Genomic DNA, 22,815 nt, shown 5'->3' with positions numbered 1-22,815 from the left:
CTGTGGGTAAAATACTTGCTATGGTTTTCTGTGTGGTTTGACACGAGTTAGAAATTTTAAACTACTTTCCTCAGTACCCATCCTCAGCAAAACTAGTCATAGAAGGAGAAAATACAAGCAGTATAAAAGCAGTCCAGTGTAAAAAGTACTGCTTTCTTAGGCTAGTTCACCTAATCTAATTACCAAATGCTCAGAAATTTTCCCAGAAAAATAGTATCTATGGATCTAAGAGGAAAACTCATATCAGTCTGAACATTGTCAAAAACAATAGGCAGAAAGCAATAAATGTATTAAAAGGCTAAGCAGTATGGCTACCTTTTGTCTACTGAATGGGACCTTGAGTTGATGGCGTCATCGGGTTATAGATAACACAAAGTAGACATAACCTACATCAAATAGCTCCCATTGGAGGCTGCTGGTGATGCATTTGGTCAGATTAGAAAGAGTACAAGAGTGTTTCACCCAAGGTGCTCAATGAAAGTCCGTGTGGGGAGGAAATGTTTACTCTTGCTCCATCATGCTCCTTCCTCCCCTGCCCCTGCCCTTCAGGGCTGCTCGTTTAATACAACCTAAGAGAGTACGTCTGCACAAAGAACAGGACATGCTCACTCTGCGTGGCCAACTGGTTTGCCCTCCTGGGTAAACTGCCCTAGTGCCAGAGTTCTTTTCTCATCTAATGGGAAGGAAACCAAGAGAAGAAACAGGCTTTCTTAATGCTTGTGATTCTTAGACTCCAAAAAACACCCTTTTAAGATTAAATTCCTAATAATAGAAGCCACCATGTTTTTAGTCTTTATAATATCCCAGGCACAAAGTTAAGACTTTACATTCATTGTCTCATTTAACAACCCCTTTGAAGCATCATTATCCTTTAAAAAAATTAAAGGAAGTTGTTCAAAGTCACAATCTTTTTAAGTGATCTGTTGAATTTGAGTGTGGACGTTTTTAAGAAACTAAAAAAGCTTTTGTCTCTTATAATATTTATTTAGTCACTTGTAACTATTCATTGGTAAGTAGTATATTATGCACTGTTTCTAGATATTGGAAAAATATGTGTGAATCATACAGAGCAAGACCCTGACCTCATATTACTCAAGTGACGGTGGAGGGTAAATAGACATGTCAATTATGTCATGTAATTCCAGTTAGCATTATATACTTTTTAACATTAAAATAGGATTAAGAAATAGATAAAGACTGTGGCCAGAGTGACATGAATACTCCAGATCTGAAACAGAAGATAGGGGAGGAAAAGCATTCTTTGCAAAAGAGGCATCCTGAGTCAAAGTTGGAGCGTCGGCCTGCGGTCCCGAGAGACCCGGGTTCGGTTCCCGCTAAGGGCATGTACCTCGGTTGCAGTTTGTCCCCGGCCCTGGTTGGTCGTGCGGGTGGCAGCCACTCGATGTGTCTCTTTCACGTCGATCTCTCTCTCTCTCTCTCTCTCTCTCTCTCTTCCTCTCTCTCCCTCCCACTCTGTCTGAACAAAAAATGGGAAAATGTCCTCGGGTGAGGATAAAAAAAAAAAATTAAAAAAAAAAAAAATGAAAAAGTTGGTGTTAAAGCTTAAAGTTTTTCAGGGGCAAGAAGGACAATGTTAATAAAGCATAAAGCAAAACTCCAGTGTCTTTTCCATTCTAAGACGAGGAAACTTAAATTGAAAGCATAATTTACTGACTGACTTTTTGATTCTGAAGCTCATAATCTTTCATGTTACAGCTAAATGTTTCATCAGCAAATGTTAACAGCACAATATCCAGTCATTCTTGGCCTTTGTTTTTCCTAAATAGTAAAAAGATGCTACAGTTTGGAGGGCTTACTTTGACTTTCTCCTCGTAGATAGTCATTTCTGAGGGTACATTCTAGGAAAATAAACTGTGTCCACAGGAGTGGAAAACCAGATTGAAAACTATATGACTTTGAGGGGAAAAAAATGTTGTATTCTTTATGTTTTATATTTCAAATTACAAAGTTTTAATCCATGTAAATAAGTACATAGTTTTTACGCCAAACAATAGATTATTAGATATCTTAAATGATTTGTCAGTTTATTCCCAGGAAAATTTAGTTATGCTTTAGTAGTACTTATGTTTCAACTGCTCAAGCAAAATAGATAAAATATACTTATAAAGAAAAAAATATCAACAGAAGTATATGATCATTAATATAGTTATAGCTTTTAATAACAAATTTATTGTTTAAAATGAGTTCAAATTCTTTAATTCATTTCCTTTATACTTCCGTTCCTGGGCCTCTTCCCCATAAACCAGTAATAGCAATTACATTATAGCAGAACTGGTTTTTGTCAGTGTAAATCCATTACTTCTTTCACCATTCTGTCATTATTCAAATCTGATAGTCTAATGTGGAAATTCAATGCAATGCTTTTACTATATGATTACAGTGGACATATTAAAAAATCTTTCCAACCAAGACTCGCATTACTGAATAGGAATGTTTTCAGCTTTCACCACGTTCAGTTTGAAGGAGATGGATTTTTCAGCACATTGATTAAAATTCATAAACTTGGAAATAGACTTAATAAGTATAATCTAATGAAATATTGCATAAAAAATATATTGTTAATTAAATAATATCCATTGTTAAGCTGCAGAAAGCTATACCTCTGAATAGGATCTATCACAGAACCACAGTGCATAACAAACTTAAAATGAATGAAATATGCCACAAGAGTTGAGAAAGCAAGGATGATCCTGGGTAGACAACCGGAGTTTTTTTTTTTCCATCCTCACCTGAGGGCACTTTTGCCTTTATCTTGAGATATAGAGCAGGAAGGAGAGAAGGAGGAAGAGAGAGAGAGAGAAACGCTGATGTGAGAGAGACACATTGAGAGAGACACATCAGTGGCTGCCACCCACACAACCCCAACCCGGGCCAGGGACAAACTGCAACCGTGTTACATGCCCTTAGCGGGAACTGAACCCGGGCCTCTCTGGTCCCCAGGCCAACGCTCTAACTGCTGAGCCAAACCAGCCAGGGCAGTGGCAGGTATGTTTTTAAGGGACCACTAGATGACTTTTTTTTTTTTAACCTCACCCTAGGAAATTTTTTGTTCAGGTGGGAGGGAGAGAGAGGAAGAGAGAGAGAGAGAGAGAGAGAAATCGAGGAGAAAGGGACACATCGAGTGGCTGCCACCCACACGACCAACCAGGGCCGGGGACAAACTGCAACTGAGGCACACGCCCTTAGCAGGAACCGAACCGGGTCTTTCTGAACCACAGGTCAACGCTCTAACCGCTGAGCCAAACCAGCCAGGGCTAGATGACTATTTCTGAACTCAACCATTATCAAACAGTTTCAGGGGAAAACAAATACTTTAAAGAAGAAAACTGTAATTGTTCTAATTCAGGAGATAAATGAAGAAACTGGAAATGCTACAAAAGTTCACAATATTGACTGAATATATTCAGACATAATCTAAGAAAAACAGTGCGAGTTTGGGTCACTTGTCCTAGAAAATAAAAATATAAGCATTGAAGGATTATTTTATTAAGTTGAAAAAGTTTTCACCTACCAATTGGATAGATTTTTTTTTTTTTTTTTGCTGAATTTTATTTAAGACCTTTTCTTAACTAGCTAGAAATGATATCATTGTCATCATAAATAGTCATAAATATGCAACTTGGCTTTAAAATTGTTTGGAATCAGTGTCTGAAATGTCAGCACAACTAAGATGGTAAATAAAAGAACCACTTTTTTCTCATGCAAGTCAGATGTTAGATGCACTGTTTTATGTGCAAGAAGATGGAGCCCTTTGTCAGGGTTGAAAGAAAGAGCAAGATTTGCTATGCTCTCAGATTTTAAACCAGTAATTAAAATATAATTTATAACTAATTCCAGTAAAGTTTATTTATTTTTGTATCTAAAGGGTTCTGTTTTGTTTTTCCAAGGATCATTATGAGCTAGAGTCATTGTTTCTCAGGACTTGGCAAATTCCAAAGTTCTGTCTTTCTATTCCTCTTCCACTCTGTTCCCTTTCTTTTTATCTCCTGCTCTGACTCTTTCCTTTAATTGGCTGTAATATAAAACTGAAGTATATCTGGTAAATAGTGTTCCATGCTCTGTTTCTAATTTAAAGCATGAATGAGTAGCATACTTTCCTCTCGTTAAATAAAAAAAATAACAAACTGTATCTTAAATCAACTTGTTGGTATGGTTCTTGATTTTTATCAGGATGGATCAAGGATCCCCAATTAACAAAGAGAAAAAAAAAATGTTACCTGTACCAAAGACTAAGCAAGAATGACTTCATATAAAGAACGGGGTTAAGAAGCAGAAAGAAGCTATTGATAGAATTTTTTTTAATACACAATGATTTTATGTGAAACATCAGTTCCTCTAGGAATTAGTTGGAAGAAAGTTAAAATGTTTATTGCTCTTGACTCTATGAAAATGCTTCACTAACCACTCAATTCAGCATTTTCCCAGGTGGCCTTGGTCTTCCTTCTACCTAGCAGCAGTCTCTGACATGTTTCACACAGATGTTTCTACTGATTAGAATTTTAAGGAGTCTTAGTCTGATGATGGTGACAACAAAGGCCAAACTCAAGGGACTTGTCCAAGGTCATGATAAGTCATGGGAAAGTCAGTACTAAAAATAAACTTCAAAGGCAGTTCATGTCTTTCTCTGTCAAAAATGTATTAAGTGCCTACTATGTGCAAAGTTATGTGCTAAGCGCTGGCGCGTGTAAAGAAAACAAAGCCGAGATGATTCCTGCTGTTATAATGCTAACTTTGGGACATTCTCTTCATTACTTCATATTTTAGTGGATAATGACTTTTAGTAGATAGTGGCTTTTTCTATTTTAGTAATAATTCTGAGGAGTATATATTAGTAGCATCTTAAAATCAAAGACTGAATTCTTTAATATGATTCAAGTACAGAGTAGCTACATGGTATCCTGTGGGCATAAAAATAGTTTTATTAATTTTAACTAGCTTACTTAGTACATTTTTTCTGATATAATAATATTACTAATTTTTCATTCAATATCTATTTATTTTTCTACATGAACACTCTAAGAATTTCTTTATATAAAACTAGAAATGTGTTCTTTAATTTTGTTTTTAAAGAGCCTACTGGCATGCTATACCTATCAGGGTTAAATATTTACACAGAAATCTTTTAATGGAATAATAAGAAAGAGTGATAACTATGTCAATAATAGACAGTTTCTCAAACTAAACACTCTGCTTAATGCTGCATATATCTCTCAGCCTTTATAACAAATCTAATGATATGGATACTATAAGTATCTGAGTTTTAAAGATGTGAAGTTGAGGACTAAGAACCAGAAGAACTTGTTCCATGCACTGCAGCAAGTGCCAAGGTGGGGGCAGATGTGTCTGTTTAGAGACTGGGCTCTAACCACTTTTCTACACTAAAGGATGTCTAGACATATAAACAAGCACTTAATGCTGTCCTTGGGTGTTACTTAAAGAGGGTTCTCATGTTTTACCTAAAGCCCGAGAATGTATAATAAGAAAGAAAAATTAATTTGTAGCTTTGGTTCTTTCTGTTCAAATTCTCCATTTTTAAAAGACAATTGAAGCCTGGCTAGTGTGGCTCAGTGGCTGAGTGTCAAGCAAGGGGTTGCCGGTTCGATTTCCCATCAGGGTACATGTCCGGGTTGTGGGCGCCATCCCCAGTAGGGGCGTGCAGGAGGCAGCTGATCATTTAGTGACGCTTCTCTCTCTCATTGATGTTTCTATCTCTTTCTCCCTCTCTCTCTAAAAAAAAAAAAAAAATCAATAAAAATATGTCTAAACTTTGTATTACTATTATATAGTGGTAATGTTAGATGATTACATAGTGTAGTCTGTGTACCTACTTGATTGATATAGTAGTCTAAAGTTTGTCTTTCCATTTATTGAGAAATCTCTCATACCAGATACTATATGTGTCTTCTTTGCTCAATATTGTAAACAACTTTATGACCAACTATAAAGAAACTGAAGCTTACTAAAAATCAGAATCAGACTGAGTCCATACTATCAGTTAAGTGGTGATAACAAGATTAGAATATATTCCATGTTTTTAATCACTGTCTTGCATATCCATTAAAATTAACTTATTCCTAAAATAGAGTACACACCTGTTATGCTAACTCACCATTATAGGTTATTTTTAGCTAACTATAGTGAATGAACAGGTCATTGTACATCCAATATAAACTCTTAGTATAAGCAATATAATTAGTTGAAAACTTTAATTTTAATTTCATATGTTGGCAAGACACTCATTTGCTTTAACAAAGTTTTGCCTATTTAGCCTGTTATATGTCTTCTTCTTTTTTTAAGCATGTAATTTAGCACAGAAATACAGACATGTATTGCATACAGTGCTCTTGATTATTCAGAAATTGCTCTTTGAAAAAACAGGACTATTTATATGTGAAACATGAAAAATATTTGGGGAAAAATGAAATTTCTAGCTTCTTAAAATGAAATATGAGTCTGCAAATTGTATATAATTTGTTTTTGTTAATTCTCACCGAATGATATTTTTCTATTGATTTTTAGAGAGAGTAGAAGGGAGAGAGGAAGAGAGAGAAACATCAATGTCAGATATATAGAATAGTTGCCTCCCATAGGACCCTGACTGGGGCCAGGTATCAAACCTGCAACCCAGGTACTTGCCCTTGATCAGGAACTGAACCCGTGACTCTTTGGTCCACAGGCAAATGCTCCAACAGCTGAGCCAAACCAGTCAGGGGATGCGTATGACATTTTTATACCTAACAATGTGATCATCCCACTTCTTTTAGTAATCATCTATCACCATCTAAATTTATAACAATATTGTTGACTATACTCACCTAGTCATTTGGATTCTTGAAGGCATCTATTGTGTCCCTATATTTTGTCCTTTTTTTTTTTTTTGGCTTAACATTCTTGGTATCTTGACTTCCTGGTCAGTGAACATTATTTAATTTAATTTCTTCACTATTCTATAAGCCAATTCAATGAATCTTCTTTGTCTCTTGTAAAGTCAGTCCATGGTGGACAGGATGAATGACTGGTCTGATTAGGGATTTGGAATTGGATACTTTGGATTTATTGATATAGTAAAGCTTGTAGTATTGTTATCATTTGGCAATCCCACTATTGCCTCATTAGTTCACAGCAAGCATTTGTTCAGTTAAATCATAGGAAGTTTGTTAATTTTGCACTTCACTTTGTGGAATTAGTTCAAGACTGTATTTATATCATTGCTGAATTCAAAGTCGTCTGGGGCCATAGATCTTGGAATTTTATTAGACTCCTCTTGTTGAATGCTGAATTTGGCATGTGATACGATTGCTATACACTTCTTTATATCCTTCAGAAATTTAACGTGCTTGAACATTTTAGGTTATTACATGCAAAATAAGAGGTTGTTTTGTCAGAAGTGTCTCACCTATATTATTTTTTTTATTTATTTGAGAGGGGGGGGGGAGAAGAGAGAAAAAGAGAAAGACACAGAGAGAGAAACACTGATTTGTTGTTCTACTTATTTATGCATTCATTGGTTGATTCTCGTATGTGCTCTGACCGGGGATCAAACCCACAACCTTGATGGATCAGGAAAATGCTGTAACCAACTGAACTACCCAGCTAGGTCCTCCCCTATATTAATTTTAAATCTGCAGAGTTAGGGGTCTAACTCCACATCCACTGCAAATAGTTGTGGTTTCAGAAAAATACTAAAATAAAGAATTCAGGTAGATTTTATTGAGAAAATGATGGCAAAGTTTAGATCTGAAAGATAAATATATTTCACTAGGGAGTGAGAGAGAATAGGTAGAATATTCAATTACAGGACATGTTGATAGTTTCAAATGTAAATAAATTACAATAGGAAGTATAACATTTTTAATGCAAAGAATGACAAAATCAGATCTATATTTGATCTAAATCTTTAAAAATATTCCAGCTACAGTACATTCTGTTGAATTGACTAAAGGTATAAAAGTAGACTTGCTGAGGCTGATAAGACAAGGCTGGTGGTGGTGGCAAAATATATGAAGCAAACTGAATAGATGAAGGTGTGTTAGGAGGTTAAATCCACAGGGTATGAGGAAAGAATGATAGGGAGGAAAACTGAGATGGTGTTACTGATTACTCCTAAATTTCTGGCTAATACAACTAGATTGGTGGTGATATTATTCATAAAGATAGGTCATGCTGGAGGAAAACTGGTTAGGAAGAGGTACATGCTATGAATTTGTTTCAAACATGTTGATTTTAAAATACTTTTGGTGAGGTGATGTATTTTAAGAACCATAAAATGATATATACCCTTTGACCACAATATCCCAAGCCTCTGAGAATGTAGCCTGAAAAAATAGTGCAATAGCTGGGAAAAGTTATGTCTGAAAATATCCATGACAATGTTTTTTTATTAATAGGAAAATTTGGAAGCAATGTTAATGCTAAAAAATAGAAGAATGATTTAATAAATTTTTGTCAAATTACTAAATGAAATATGACAACCAATTAAATGGTTGCTTTAAAAACTCTTTAGTGACATGGAAAGTGTTAATTATAAAATGATAACAAAATAATTAAAATAATTTGTACATTACAATTAAAACTGTAAAAATAAATAGATAAAAAATCAAACTGGAAAAAATTGCAAGAAATTGACCAACAGAATATTAGAATTACAGGTGTATATATTTCTTTTTCTTATTTAAAAATTAGTAACATGCTTAAATTGTTTTTGATTCAAAAATATATATATTGCACATATAAATGCAAGTCTTGTTTCTCAAGATTATACTTGGATTGTTATTAAGGGTTCCATTCTTTTTCCCAAAGTTAGAAATTTTTAAAACATAACTTTTTCTCCAAGAAATTTGTAAGATAGTCTTGAATAATTCTTATGATTTCTATTTTATACCTCTAGAATAGAAGCTGATCTACTTTATCCTCAATCATAGTCTGAAGTGTCTTCATGGCAAAAAAAAAAAAAAAGTTCCCAGCTGGTGTGGCTCAGTGATTGAGTATCAACCCATGCATCAAGAGGTTGCTGGTTTATAAGTGAAAGAAGCCAAGCAGAAAAAGACAAATACCACATGATCTCACTTATATACAGAATATAATGAACATAACAGTCTGAGGAATACAGTAGACCCAGAAACATGGAAGTAGGGCACAGACTGACATCCCTCAGAAGAGGGTGTGGCGGGGTGGGGTGGGAAGAGATAAACCACAGAACTTATATGCATGTATGCATGACCAATGGACATGGACAACTAAGCTGGGGATGGGGTGGGGGTGGGGTGGGGAGGGGGTGCCAATGGGGGAAAAAAGGTAAAATATCTGTAACGAAAAAAAAAATAAATAAATAATTTATTTTTTTTAAAAAAAGAGGTTGCTGGTTTAATTCCCAGTCAGGGCACATGCCCAGGTTATGGGCTCAATCCTCAGTGGGGGGTGGAGGGTGCAGGAGGCAGCCAATCAATGTTCCCTCATTGATGTTTCAAATTCTCTCTCCCTCTTCGTTTCCCTCTCTCTAAAATCAATAAAAATCAATCAATAAATAAATCCTCTCTGTTTTTATGTGTGGTAGATAAGTAATTTTTGGAACTAAAATCTGAGTTCTAGAGCACTGCATAGAGTGCAAAGCAATTAGTTGCATCTTTTAATTCCAATAGCCAAGAATGTCATATTTTGAAATTTAGATACTTTGTATTTTTAAGTTATAAAGACTTTATTTTCAGAAATAAAGACAAAATGAACTATTATACCTTTTTAAAACTGGTAATTTTATTATACTAAATGAGTATTTGAATTTATAACTTTGTTCTGTGTCTTTAAATTTACTATATTACATATTAACCCAACTTCATTCTCATATTTTATCAATAAGTATGTCAGTGTCAGCAACGTTTTATGCTCTGTCAATTAGCATAAATAATATATCACTGTGGACCTTAATACTTTATGTAAACATTGTCCCTTTGGAAAATGGTTTATTTTTCATTTTTTGGAACAGACATTTTTAATCTATTAGACAAGCATAATACAGTGTTTCCTATTCCAAAGATAATGTTTATTTCAATTATGTTGTATAAGGTAAGAGTATAGTCAGGAGTAAAGACATGAATTTTAATAAACTGTAGAGAAGCAACTGACCTGACATAAGTAATTATAATGGCAGAGATCTAACTGGCAGTTTGAGCAAGAACCTTTTAGTAACTCATTGCAAAACATAGTATAGTAAATTTATCTTTAAGGAATGTTTTCCATATTTTATGATAAAATATTTTTAAATTTATTTTGATACATTTTTAAACAATTTACTATTGAAAATATGCTGCATTTAAAAGTGTAGCTTTATTCTGAGTGGAGTTTTTTTAGTCAGTTTCCAATGGTGCCTAAAAAATGTCATAAATCAAAACTGCCATTAAAAAGTTTCCATCATGTTTAGATTCTAAAGAAGGTACAGGTTTACAAAAAATGGAAATTCTGATACAATCTCTAAAATCCCATGATTTTGAACCCATGAGAAATAATGGTTAGTTGGTTCATATATAATTTGATATACCCTGAATATCTGATGGACTATGGGCTAAAAGCTGGTGCTCTAGTTATGCATGTACTTAACATCTGTCTGATAATTTCTGGGTTTGGATAATTTTGATGTGTTCCTACTATATTTGGTTCTAAAGCTGCTAAAGTTCCAAGACGAATGGAGGGAGAGAAGAAGGAGGAGAAAGATGAGGAGGAAGGAGAGGGAAAGGATGGGGAAGGGGAGAAAGACAACAGAGATAAGATGCATAACATATACCTAGCTACTCACTTTTCACAATTCACTCTATAATTATTGGTGGTATTAAAAATTATGATGACCATGTTGATACATAAAATAATATACATATGTTTTAGAATTTACTTTCCTATTAATTTTAAAGTATCACCTGTATCAAGAAACTGGAGCTGACTCCTTCCACCCCCCAAAAAAACTGTTATTTCAAGTAAAATTCAAAGTATACTTTTAACCATTTAAATAATGATCAGCAAAAATAACCTAACCATAATACACTGAGATTATTATTTTTAATAATATATATTAAATGTTATTGCTATCATTCACACAAAGTCCCAATAATGTACCATGAATACTGATACTAAAAATGACCAATAGGCTGAAAATCCAATTAAGAAGGCCCATAATATTTGACAGTTTCCAAAGCAAATGAACATAGATTTGCATATTGGTTTTGGCTCCACCCTTACTATATGACTTCATTCTTACCTGTGTACTAATTTTGTAAAGTTGGGCTTAAGATATTTCATCAATTTCTTTCACATATTTCACAGAGTCAAGATAAAGCCAACATATTTTAAGTTATTTTAAACATTCCATTTAAACATTATAAATCATCTACATTTCATATATTTTATCAGCACGTAACATAAACATGCACATGACACCAAAGACAATGGGTAAACTAAAAAAAATAGTTTATTTGCACTTACTTGAAATAAAAGAATATGCCAAGTGAGATAAGCAGCGATGCAATAGATAATCCGTGTCCAATTATGGTCAGGTAAAACAAATTCAGTGCTGTCTATAATTTGCAAGAAAAAAATTAAGGCTCACATCAGTCCTACAATCTATATGTGTAGAAGGTCAAATTCAATAGAATAAACTATATATTTAAAACCATGATCTCATAGCCTTATCTGTTCGCTTGCAAACCAAATACCTAAATGCGTCTGGAATGAAGAATATCTATGCAGGTTTATCCAGTGACATCAATATTTATAAACTGTAAGCCCCATTTAGTTAAGAAATTAGAAGTCATTTATAAAATATATGAAGGAATAATTGTATTGACCTAGGTTGTATAATACATGAAACCAGCATTTTATATTTTGGAGGACACGGGCAATTTTCACTGTATCACTTTATGCACCTTCATTCAAATGCTATTTGATGATTTTGTTGTTGTTGTTGTCCTTTACTTAAAAACCATATAAGGCTCTCTTTCCCAACTGGGTTTCTATTTTTCCTCTGGCAAATCTGAGGCTCTGAGACAAATCTCAAAGTACTAACTGGGGGGCTATGATCCTTACAACGATGTTCTAACTTTCTCCTGGTTTTGACATTTTCTTTTTGATATTTGTCTATAATTCACTTATTTGTAACTTACCACTTTACTATGCATTTTTATAATTTTCCCCAAACTCTTCTCTGAATAAGCAAAGCATATATGATTTATAATTATAAAGATAGCTGACAGTTATCAAGTGCTTTATTATATGCTTTACTATGTGTTCATTTTCTAAGTGTTTTCCTCATATTGAGTCAATCCTTATGAAGATCTTGAGGGTGGGCTTACTGTAATCCCCATTTTATGCACAAGGGGACTGAGGCAGAGAGAGGTTATGGCTTGAGGGTCACAGAGCTGGTAAAGTGTAGAAACAGGAAGTAGAATATCAGAACTCTGCTTTAGTTACAGTGACAAACTGTCTTCCTCTCTATATGTACGCACCTGCAAAAATATTTAGACACTTTCTATCAAAGCTTATTGTTGTGACAAGCTGTGACTAACCTTGACTTAATGTATGGTATTAAAAGCAGAAATGTGAGTGAGAGGGACCTAATGGCCAGTCAGAATGAGAGCCCTCTGTTGAGGGACCGAGAGAACTGTTTTAACCCTGCTGGACTTAACCTTGTATACTTGAGCACAATTTCTAAATGTAATTCTAGAAAGTGCACCACTATCAACAATTTTCTATTTCCTTACACTTTTAAAGTGTTTTCTTTGGAAAATATGAAATTGCAGTACTGAGACATTGACTTATAAATACACTATTACCTGGCAGAATTGCTTCTTCAGTATAATGACAGAATCAATAGTAATTATTTTTACAAAGATGGTTTTCTTATTGTTCTTCTCCAAGAATATTATGAAAAGGCTTTACAATGGAATGGAACACTAGCTAAATTTTCTCCCATATTACTTTGGTAACTAATGTTTTTAATTGTGTAAATGAAATTTCATTTTATAATTGTCACGTACCTTCACCCTCTTATGTGTGTTAAGATTACACTGGGTATAATTTGTCCATGTTCTGTTGCTTGCTGGATGTCTAAACCAGTTTCCATCTTGGTCACAGATCTTTGTAACTTTTTCTTGAAAATTATAAAGGAAAAAAATAAAATAATTTAGTTAACCTGAGTTTATTAAATAGATATCAAGGAGACTGTATGTAAATTTCTGCCGTCACCTGAAGGATCGAAGTCTTGAAAGTAATCAGGGCAATGCTGCATCGACTCCGTTCCTGCTGCAACATCATTCCAGCACAGCCATCCGTCCCAGGTTCTGTTGCAGTAAATGCCTTAAGGGGAGAGTAAAAGTTAGCAAGGACCAGCTCCCACTAGGTGTACACGAAGACATAAAGTCTTAGTGGTAGGTTCACACTGATGTGGAACAAAGAAGGTCTACTGAAAATGAAGACATCATATAAAATCTATAGTTGTGCACTATTAACGACAGGGGCGTGTCCTGAGGGAAGCATCATTAGGTGATTTTGTCATTGTGCCCCTATCACAGAGTACACTTACACAAACCTAGAGGGTAACGCGCACTGCACACCTAGGCAATAGGGTATACCACCTTCATACATGCAGATCATTGCTGACTAGAACCGTACTATGTGGTGCACGAGTACACAGCAATTACGTAAGTTTTCCACCAAGTAGTTATTAAAATAACTAATTTCTAAATTAAAATTAGAAATATCTGAATTTGTATACAAATATTTTAATACTTGGTAAGTCAATCCCTATTGACTTAATATCAGGAACTTTTTTGTTGTCTGGTTTATTATTTAAAATCTGTTTTTATTTATATTTACTTATTAATCCTCATCCAAGGATACATTTTTATTGATTTTTTTTTTTAGAGAGAGAGAGAGAGAAAGAGAAAGAAATATGGACTGGTTGCCTCCCATATCACCCCCACCAAGGATTGAACCTGAAACCCAGGCCTGTATCCTAACTGGAATTGCACTGCAACCATTTGGTGTGTGGGATGACGGCCCAATCAACGGAGCCACCTGGCCAGGGCTGTCTGGCTTATTTTAAAGAAATTTTTAACTGAATAAATCTCATAATAACAATATTCAAGCAGATATATCCAAAAATAAATTATATTGTTCAGTTATATTCAGATTTTAAAAGTTGACCAATGTGGAAAAACTTTTTTCTTTCTCACAAATGAGTTCAGTTTGACAGTTACAAATAATAATAATCTACTTTTAACATTTTATTTATATAAACATTGTCTATTGTACTATCAAAAATTTTTCAAAAAATTTTAAGATCTTTGTTTCCACTGACAGTTTGAAAATCTAGAACTATTTAAAGTCTTTATATTTTGCTTTGTCTTTAGGGTTGCCTGTGTCACTCATTTTTCTATCTTCAGCATCAAGGAAAATATCTGGCATTTAGTAGATCATCAATAAATGTCCCCAAAATATCTAAAGAATAACTTACTGGAAATAGAGCACTTATACTTCATTAACTTTGCTACCAAATGTACTAATCAAAGTATAAGTTACATGAAAGCATTTTTGTCATTTATTATGCAAATTCCTATCAAGCAGCTTGTTAAAAATATAATTACATAAACTGAAGACAAATTCTCTTAAGACACATACTTATTTGATAATTTAAACACCTTGATATCACAAAAATGTTATAAAATATATCCCTGTTGCACATATTCTTATTAGAATTTTACAAAAGAAGAAAGAGAAATTATGTCATAAAACATTCTTCATAAATAAATAATTAAAACTGCTCATATATCAGAAAAATTAGTAACTAACCCATTTTTAATAAGGAACCGAAGAAATCCATAATTATGTAATGGGGTGGTTTTCTTTTAGAAATATATCAATGCATTTACAATTAAATGGTCACGTTTACCTTCTGTTTGTTGAATGGGATCTTGCATAATTTTCTGGTAACATTCATATTGAGCCGTCATAATTTTATTTCTAGTAACACGTAACTCATTTTGTTCACCATGGCTCTGTTCTGATTCTGCCATGACAGGAATCTAAGGGATTAAAAAAAATAAAATTTCAGAATTGTGAACATGTCTATCTTAGGCAGTCTGTCACAGAGGAAAACTTTAAGTACAGAGCTTGGTCAACTGACTTTGGGGGTAAATCCCTGATTGGTAGTATTTGCCAATTTCCACAGTAAATATCTTTTATATCATGTCCTATTTCAAGTGACAAACAGGACACTGCCAATGGCAGAGTGGGGAAGAGCAGTCGATGTTTGGCTTTCTAAAGCCTGTAGAGTAGAAGCTGGCTGCCCAATGTGCTGTGGGATGCAGACAGAGCTGTATGCAAATCCACCACTATTTCACCTGCTCTGTGAATGCAGCCAGGAATTTTAACCCCCTAAGTCTCTGCTTTCATATTGTAAAATGGGACAAATAGTATCAAGACAACAGAGGGGAGTATATGGCACACGATAATACTCAAAATAGTTACCATTTTTATTGATAATCCAAATAATAACAAGTTCATTTGTGATGTTGGTAAATAGAATTTTTATTGTATGTATATCAATATAGGTTTTAGACAAGGAATATATTTATGCTCTTCCACTTTAGTATCACTATTTCAAGATTCACTTCCATTTTAATTTTTACATGACTCCCCTCTCCCCATTTTATCATGTAAAGCTTGTATTAACTTCTCTTTAACCTTATTTCTACATTTTTGCATGATGTCTATTGACTACTTTCCATAGCAGTTGTTTTTCTACTTATTTTGTTCCCTTATTCTTGATTTTTCTGTTCTCTGGCAGGAAGTCTAAATAGTAATATTCCCTGTGTGTGGCACCACTCAAGCATCACCATCAACAGACCACCATTCAATATTAACGCCTTCATTCTTTGATTGGTTTTAATTTCCTAATAAAGATGTATGCAGCAATTTTGCTGCACAAGAATAAATGGAAATTTACAACATCAAAAACATTAACAATCTGTTTCCTGTTCTCAGCAAGTTTATAGTTGTATAGAATCAGTATTATTTTCATTCTTACTTAAAATAAAAACTCAGATTTGCACACTGAGAATCGGTCCCATTTTCTGTAATCACGATAATCGGACTGGTCCTCTGTTACAGAATCACCCGCTGTGCAGCTGGGTGACACGCTCCGTGGAGGGTGTGAGCTGCAGAGTCGGGGTCCTGTTTCTTGAATTGTAGTCTATTTACCCACGATAACATCTAAGAAGCGCAGAATGTGGACTACACCTAGACCTGAGAATGTTTTCAAACACACATGCTGACAGGAATGTAGCCTTGCTTTTTTTTGCTGTTTTATTTCCAGTGAAGGTTCTCTGTATTTTTCTTGAGTTTCTGTGTTTGAATCTTCCTGGGGGTTTGCTTGGAAACACCACAGGACAATTATTTGTTGGCACAGAATAGGAGGAGATGATGTCTCTCAGCTTCTCATATGTATAATGAGATAAGAGCAGAGTCTCAGTTTTTTTATTTTTTTACTTTTTTTTATCCTCACCCGTTTCCGAGGACATTTTTCCATTTTTTGTTCAGATAGAGTGGGGGTGGGGGGGAAGAGAGAGAAACATCGACGTGAAAGGGACACATCCAGTGGCCGCCACCCGCACGACCAACCAGGGCTGGGGACAAACTGCAACCGAGGTACATGCCCTTAGCGGGAACTGAACCCGGGTCTCTCCGGACCGCAGGCCGACGCTCTAACCGCTGAGCCAAAGCGGCCAGGGCCACAGTCACAGTTTTAATGTGTGACATTCTAGGGCCTGTTACGGGTGAGGAACTAAAACTTCACAGTGGCATTTCTTCCTTTCTCAGTTTATATTAGAAGTTAAGACAGTACTTTGCAAGAAAAATTCTAACTAATCCAGTCAGGTTTCAATGTGAAACAGAGAAAAACATAAAATATTTCTCTAAATACACTTAAAATGAATCGTGTAAGGCGCGTGACGCCTCCAGTATAGATGGCACTGTGTTTCAGGCATCCTCAGTCAACTCTCCCCTGCAGCCCAGCACCCCGTGCGGAGCCATGCAGAGGTGCACACGAGGACACCTGTCCACACTTAGCATCGGTGCCGGCCAGAAAATGGACACAATACTTATTTGAGTGAATGGATGAAGAAATTAATTTAAAATACAGTAAATGATTCTGAATTGCTTTTCTTTTTATCAACGTAAGTCAATCAGTTGCAGAATCGAGAAAAACCAACAGCTTAGGATCTGCTTTATTAATTGTTCCAGCTCAGAATCAACAGCTCTGGTCGAAAATATTTTATCTACCATGTACGGCTGTACTATAGAGACATTCTGGTTTTTGTTTTCAAACTGATAATTACTATCCTCTTGTCCTTCATATCCGTATTCATTTACTTTTCTCACTTTGACATTTCCCCACACAACTACACCACCAATCCGTAGTGCCTACTATGGGACCAAAAGCCTTAAAGTATATACTGAAAGGAAATACATTATTGCTACATTGATTGGACCTAAGAGTGTACTTGATTTATGCATCAAATAATAGCATATCATTTTGTTGTGATTCACCTTTATCAACTATAGATATATTGGAAGTTAAAATAGAAATAATCATAGCTGGGGAGATATATTAGAAAAATATATGCTTACCATTAAAAAAGGCAGGAGAAACAGGAAATACAGCGTACACTTTTTCTCCATCGTTAACGCCAAAATAAAATATGCTATATAATATAAATCAAATTGCAATAGAAAATGAAAAATATAATTAATCAATATTTATGAAATAAATATACATGGTTCTCAACAGAAAATTTCTTTAAAATTTTGCTTGAAGAATTTGATTAATAGTCTTATGTATCACAAATTTAAAAGCATTCTGGCTTAAAATATTAATGAGCTTAATTAAATATATTTTAATCTAATTTAATTAGTATTACAAACAGGAAACTTCTTGTATGTATATTTTTAGTAATTAGAAAATATCTTGTTTTCTTTTTCTTCACCAAAATTGGGAAAAAATAATTAAGTTTCAAAATAAAGAGTTTCGTAAGAAGATAAAAGCACCACCTTCAATGATATATTTACTATAAAACATACCTTTATTTTCTATAAATACTAATCTCACTTTTAATTTTCTGAATCTTCAGTTATTTAAGGGGGCAAATTGTTCTTGGGCCAATTTCTTGAGAATCAATATTTATATTTCATTAAAATGGCCTTATAATTTAATAGAAATTATTCTTCACTGAAGGATTCAATTGTTTTTAACCAGGAAATAAAGTCACTTACATTGTTAGAATTTGGTTGCAGAAGAAGGACAATACCAATATTTCTGTTAAATATTTCTAATGGTAGCTATAATTCTGAGCAAATAAAAAATGATCTCTAAAACACCACCCTTTAACTTCTTAATTTTAAGAAACAATATTACTGGGGGAAAGTGTATAATGCTTACTACCTATAAGGTGCATGAGCAACCTACTCTGACAGTTTTTTATAAGAGCTTAATTATCCTGATATAGTCATAAAATATATTTATTTAACTGAATGTGTAAAACATGTCTTTCAAAGAAGATAAAAAATTTTAATCAATAGATATTTGCTAGTGAACATTAAACTTAAGTTCCATTTTCTTAGGGTATTTGTCATGATTTTTAGCATAGGAAATGCTGGAATAAGAATGATAAAAACCTTTCCCACATGTTTTGCTTATCGTTTTCATTATCATGTGCAATGAGAGCACACCACGGCAACTAGAGTCTATGCCATTGCTTACCTTCACCAATGACCCACCTGGAAGAATGCTTTCTCTTCTATCTGCTATACTGGGTTTTTATTATTAGTTGATCTTAAGAAAAATATAACAAAAAAAAAAAATAGAAACACTGTATTAATTTTAGATATTAAAAATAATGAATGTTGTAAACAGAAGGAAATATTTATCAAGATTTTACAATTCAGTAATTAATGAGTTGATATTTTAGTTTTTATTACATTTTACCATGAGAAAATCTAATTTCCCAATACTTACATGCACAATTGTCTGCAGACTCAAATCACATTTTCTCTTGGATCATAGTCAACATTGTCTTGAAGAACTTCTTAAATCCTGGGGTCATGACCTAAAATAGTGATTGATACAATAATTAGTATTATTTTAATGAGCCAAAATTATTTCTATGATAAATTGAAAATTTCAAAACAAATACCACTATTAAAATGATATTTATATTAAGCTATTCCAATTTTTTAAAGTCTTTGTTTTCTTACACTAAATTTGAGTTTTGTCACACATATATGTTGTTTTTCATTAGAGAAACATCAGTTTTCATTTGTACAGGATACCTGGGATACTGAAAAATCTAAGTGAATATTTTACCTCAGTAAATTTCAAAGAACTATATTATGATTTAAAAAAAGATTTTAAAATTAAACTATAGTTTAATCTTCCTTTGAATAACTTTCTTCGTCTAATCTTTTATTGGAATGTGCTGTTGTTAGTCTTAGTTACATATATCTATTTACCATACTGGTATGGTTTCTCAAAGCCAGAAACAATATCTGATTGACTTTGTCTCCTTTATGTCTAGCAGTTGATTTACATTTGCTGTATAAATGAAGAAATGAATTGATAAAGTACTTTAGGATTTTAAACTTAAAAACAAGAATACAAGAATACTAATCATAACTATTAACGGTCATTTATTCTATTAGAAGACTTTACAGAGTGTTTGAATCAGTAGTGAATAAACATTGGTGGTGGGGGGGAGTTCTTAAATCAGCATGTTTACTTTCTTAACAAAATAAAGTCCTGAAATTACTCAGATTTCAAGTTCTGTGGTTGTTTGGATACTGAACAAACTCTAGTTTACTTCACTGAGTTTGAAGGTCATAAAGGTTAAGCCAAATTTAAAACAGTATTTCACATTTTTCTGCATTGAATATACATAATACAGAAGCATACAAATAAAAATGTAAAGAAATATTATTCTATTTCGAAATCAAATAGGTTTTTATGAAACAATGCTTTCATGATTTACATGAACAAGTATTAAATTACTTTAAATATGTACATGTGCTCAAAAATCAAAAAGTGCTTCAAAAACATGTTTGAAGTTTTCCCAAACCCAACATACTTGACAAATATTTCACCCAACACTAACAATTATTTTTGTTGCTTATCTAGAGGTTTCAAGATCAAAGTTCCAAAAAGTATCTTAGTGAAATATTTCTTAGTGTTCATTACATCATTCTGGCACCACTATTTTAAGAGGACTTTAATTCAGCTCACAAAATATTTGTCAATGCAAGTAATTTCACTTTTATAGCTTTCCTTTTTCATTCTGTTCCCTAGTGATCTGGAAAGTGAGCCACTTAGGAACAGGGGTGTATTTTCCACTGTGTAAACTCACAGCACTCTAATCAAGGGGGAAAGTCTATGGCCCCTGGGTTTATCAAGGATGCAGCAGCAAGTTTGGGTGGCAGTCTTTCAAGCACGTGGTGAACACCTGTGCTCTCTGTAAGATCTGGCAATGTCCATTGTACTAGTGATCAATTCACCTGAGTCATCTATTCTACAGAGGATCAATCAAATTTCCCAGCTAACGGACAAAAGCGGTGAGTGGCAGTTAGGGAGGAATCACCCCTTTCAGCACAAGTTCTCTAGATAAAAAATGGACGGATCATGACCAGACATGTAAATAACGCCATTGCAGATACATCTGAAGGTCAATTTAAATAAGTCTCATAGTGGTAGATGTAATGGCTTGATTGTTACCAGATGTATGTTTAATTGTAGTCCTCAGTTTGCATACTGCTTCTAACATTCATTCAACAAGTGGTTCTTTCTTCTGTGTTTAGCTTATTCTAAATTTATCTTTACTAAAACACATCTGATAGTATCTGACCCAAACTGTGAAGCAAGTCGTTGTAAATCTCTTTCAGATCTTGGTTAATTCTTTACTGACAACTGAGTTGCATGTTGCCTTGTGAAATGTAGTAATTCTTACTCAATTTTGAGGAGCAATCAAGTATTTAATAAGAGGAGGTCAAGTTGAATGACTATATCTGCCCATGGATCTTTTCAAGTGTACTAAGGTTTGTTTAGTAGGAAAATAGTTTCTGCAAAACTGAGAATGCTCATTTTAAACTCTTAAGTGAATTTGTAATCACAATGATACTAGAAGTACTTACTGGCACTGTCTCTTCTAACGCTAGCCTCATGGCTCCCATAACTCCTATTTTATTTTCACCTCTCAAAATTAAACAAACTTGAAGATTTGGTTATACTAATGGAAACAAAATAATTTTCTTTACTGCACACATGGAATAAAAATAGCTTATTTCTAAATAGACTTTCTTCTTCTTGACCAAAGAATCACCAAACAGAAAATAAAAATAATTTGTTTCATCACAGAAAGAACTTTGAGAAATAAAGAATGCCTTAAAACCTCAAAAACATCCTAGTCACTCAGGGCTTTATGTAACATCATTCTAGTTTCATTTTTAAAAAATTGCCATAGATCTCATCATAAGACTTTTTTCACAGATCTACATGTTGAAATCCATAAATTTTAACCAATCTTATTTCAGTATGAAAGCATGTTTTACTCTCTATAAAAATTATAAATAAATGTGACAATCAATATTGATTTATCAGAACACAAATATATAAACCCTATAAATGCACACCAGTGCTTTGCAAACCTGCTTCTTCTTTCCTCAAACTTTTATTACTCCTATTTTCTATCAACTTACTTTTCTTTATAATAAATCTTATTTTTGGTTGAATTGCCTAACCCTAATACTAAAAATGTACGTTCAATACAAAATTAAGAAAAAAATACAACGTTCATCTTCCACGTCTCCATTTCCAAAATACCTTAGACTTTTATAGGTCCTAAGCCATATTATTTTCTTCATTTATTTGTCCAGTCACTATAAAGGTGATGAACAGAAGCATTTTCCATGCATAGCTAATTTGCCATTGAGAATCCTACACCTTCACGTGAGCAAAGTGAGGTGTTTCCTGTCTAGTGCACGCCTTTGCTGATGGTACATTAAACAAGCTTCATTTCTTTTGAACCTAAACAAGAAATAAGCACTGCTCTCCACTCCAGCATTCCACACCCGTAGGGCAAATGGAAACTCTTTCTGTCATTCGACACTATGTGAAATAGACTGTCTCGGTGGAAAATGGCAAAGTGCATGATCCTGATTACCTTTCATTCTCTCCTCACTGCTTATTGTTTTGGAAAAATCTAAGTCTTTGTACTAGAATTATTTTTGCAAAGTACTGTCTTTACTTCCAATGGAATCTTTGAGAAAGAAATGCCAGTATAAATGGTAAATTAAAAATTTGAATTTTAATTCCCCATTCCCATCATGACCTAGAATATCCTTAGCACTTTCAAGACATGGAGTGGTAAGAAAAACAAGATATAACGAGGCCTCTTTTCCTAATGATCAATTATTGATGTAAGAAACTCAAACTGTACATCCTTTTTTATAATATTGCTTGGGGCTTGCATTATTTTTTAGGTTCTTGAATAAACGGGTACCCAAGTACTGATGTAGCATTAACCAGTGTTCCTCAAAGAGTGAGTTCATAGATGACCTTCATCAGAATCACCACGAAAGCTTCCAGAACATGTTTGGGCTCCACCACTGACCCTCTGAATCAAAATCTTTGGGAGAAAAAATGGAGAATCTGCAATTTTAGTAAACACCCAAGGAAATGCTTGGCCTGTTACATTTTGGAAAATGCAATGTAAA

The 22,815-nt window shown here is 33.8% G+C and overlaps 1 protein-coding gene across 3 annotated transcripts in view; it reads right to left on the bottom strand.

The window, feature by feature from the left end:
• CALCRL (calcitonin receptor like receptor) overlaps nucleotides 1-22,815 on the bottom strand; it is a 99,501-nt gene that overhangs the window by 28,152 nt on the left and 48,534 nt on the right. For all 3 annotated transcript variants that reach the window (XM_036255045.1, XM_036255046.1, XM_036255047.1), the window contains 7 exons: nucleotides 19,073-19,163; nucleotides 18,835-18,889; nucleotides 17,689-17,762; nucleotides 14,951-15,083; nucleotides 13,246-13,356; nucleotides 13,038-13,150; nucleotides 11,488-11,579 (listed from right to left, as the gene is read on the bottom strand). In XM_036255045.1, the coding sequence (XP_036110938.1) occupies nucleotides 11,488-11,579; nucleotides 13,038-13,150; nucleotides 13,246-13,356; nucleotides 14,951-15,083; nucleotides 17,689-17,739 (500 nt within the window). In that variant the 5' untranslated portion in view covers nucleotides 17,740-17,762; nucleotides 18,835-18,889; nucleotides 19,073-19,163. The remainder of the gene's footprint in view (nucleotides 1-11,487; nucleotides 11,580-13,037; nucleotides 13,151-13,245; nucleotides 13,357-14,950; nucleotides 15,084-17,688; nucleotides 17,763-18,834; nucleotides 18,890-19,072; nucleotides 19,164-22,815) is intronic.

This window comes from Molossus molossus, unplaced genomic scaffold (genome assembly GCF_014108415.1).
Source record: "Molossus molossus isolate mMolMol1 unplaced genomic scaffold, mMolMol1.p scaffold_m16_p_11, whole genome shotgun sequence".
Lineage (NCBI taxonomy): Eukaryota > Metazoa > Chordata > Mammalia > Chiroptera > Molossidae > Molossus > Molossus molossus.
Note: the sequence above shows the minus strand (reverse complement) of the source record. Positions and strands in the feature narration are given on the sequence as shown.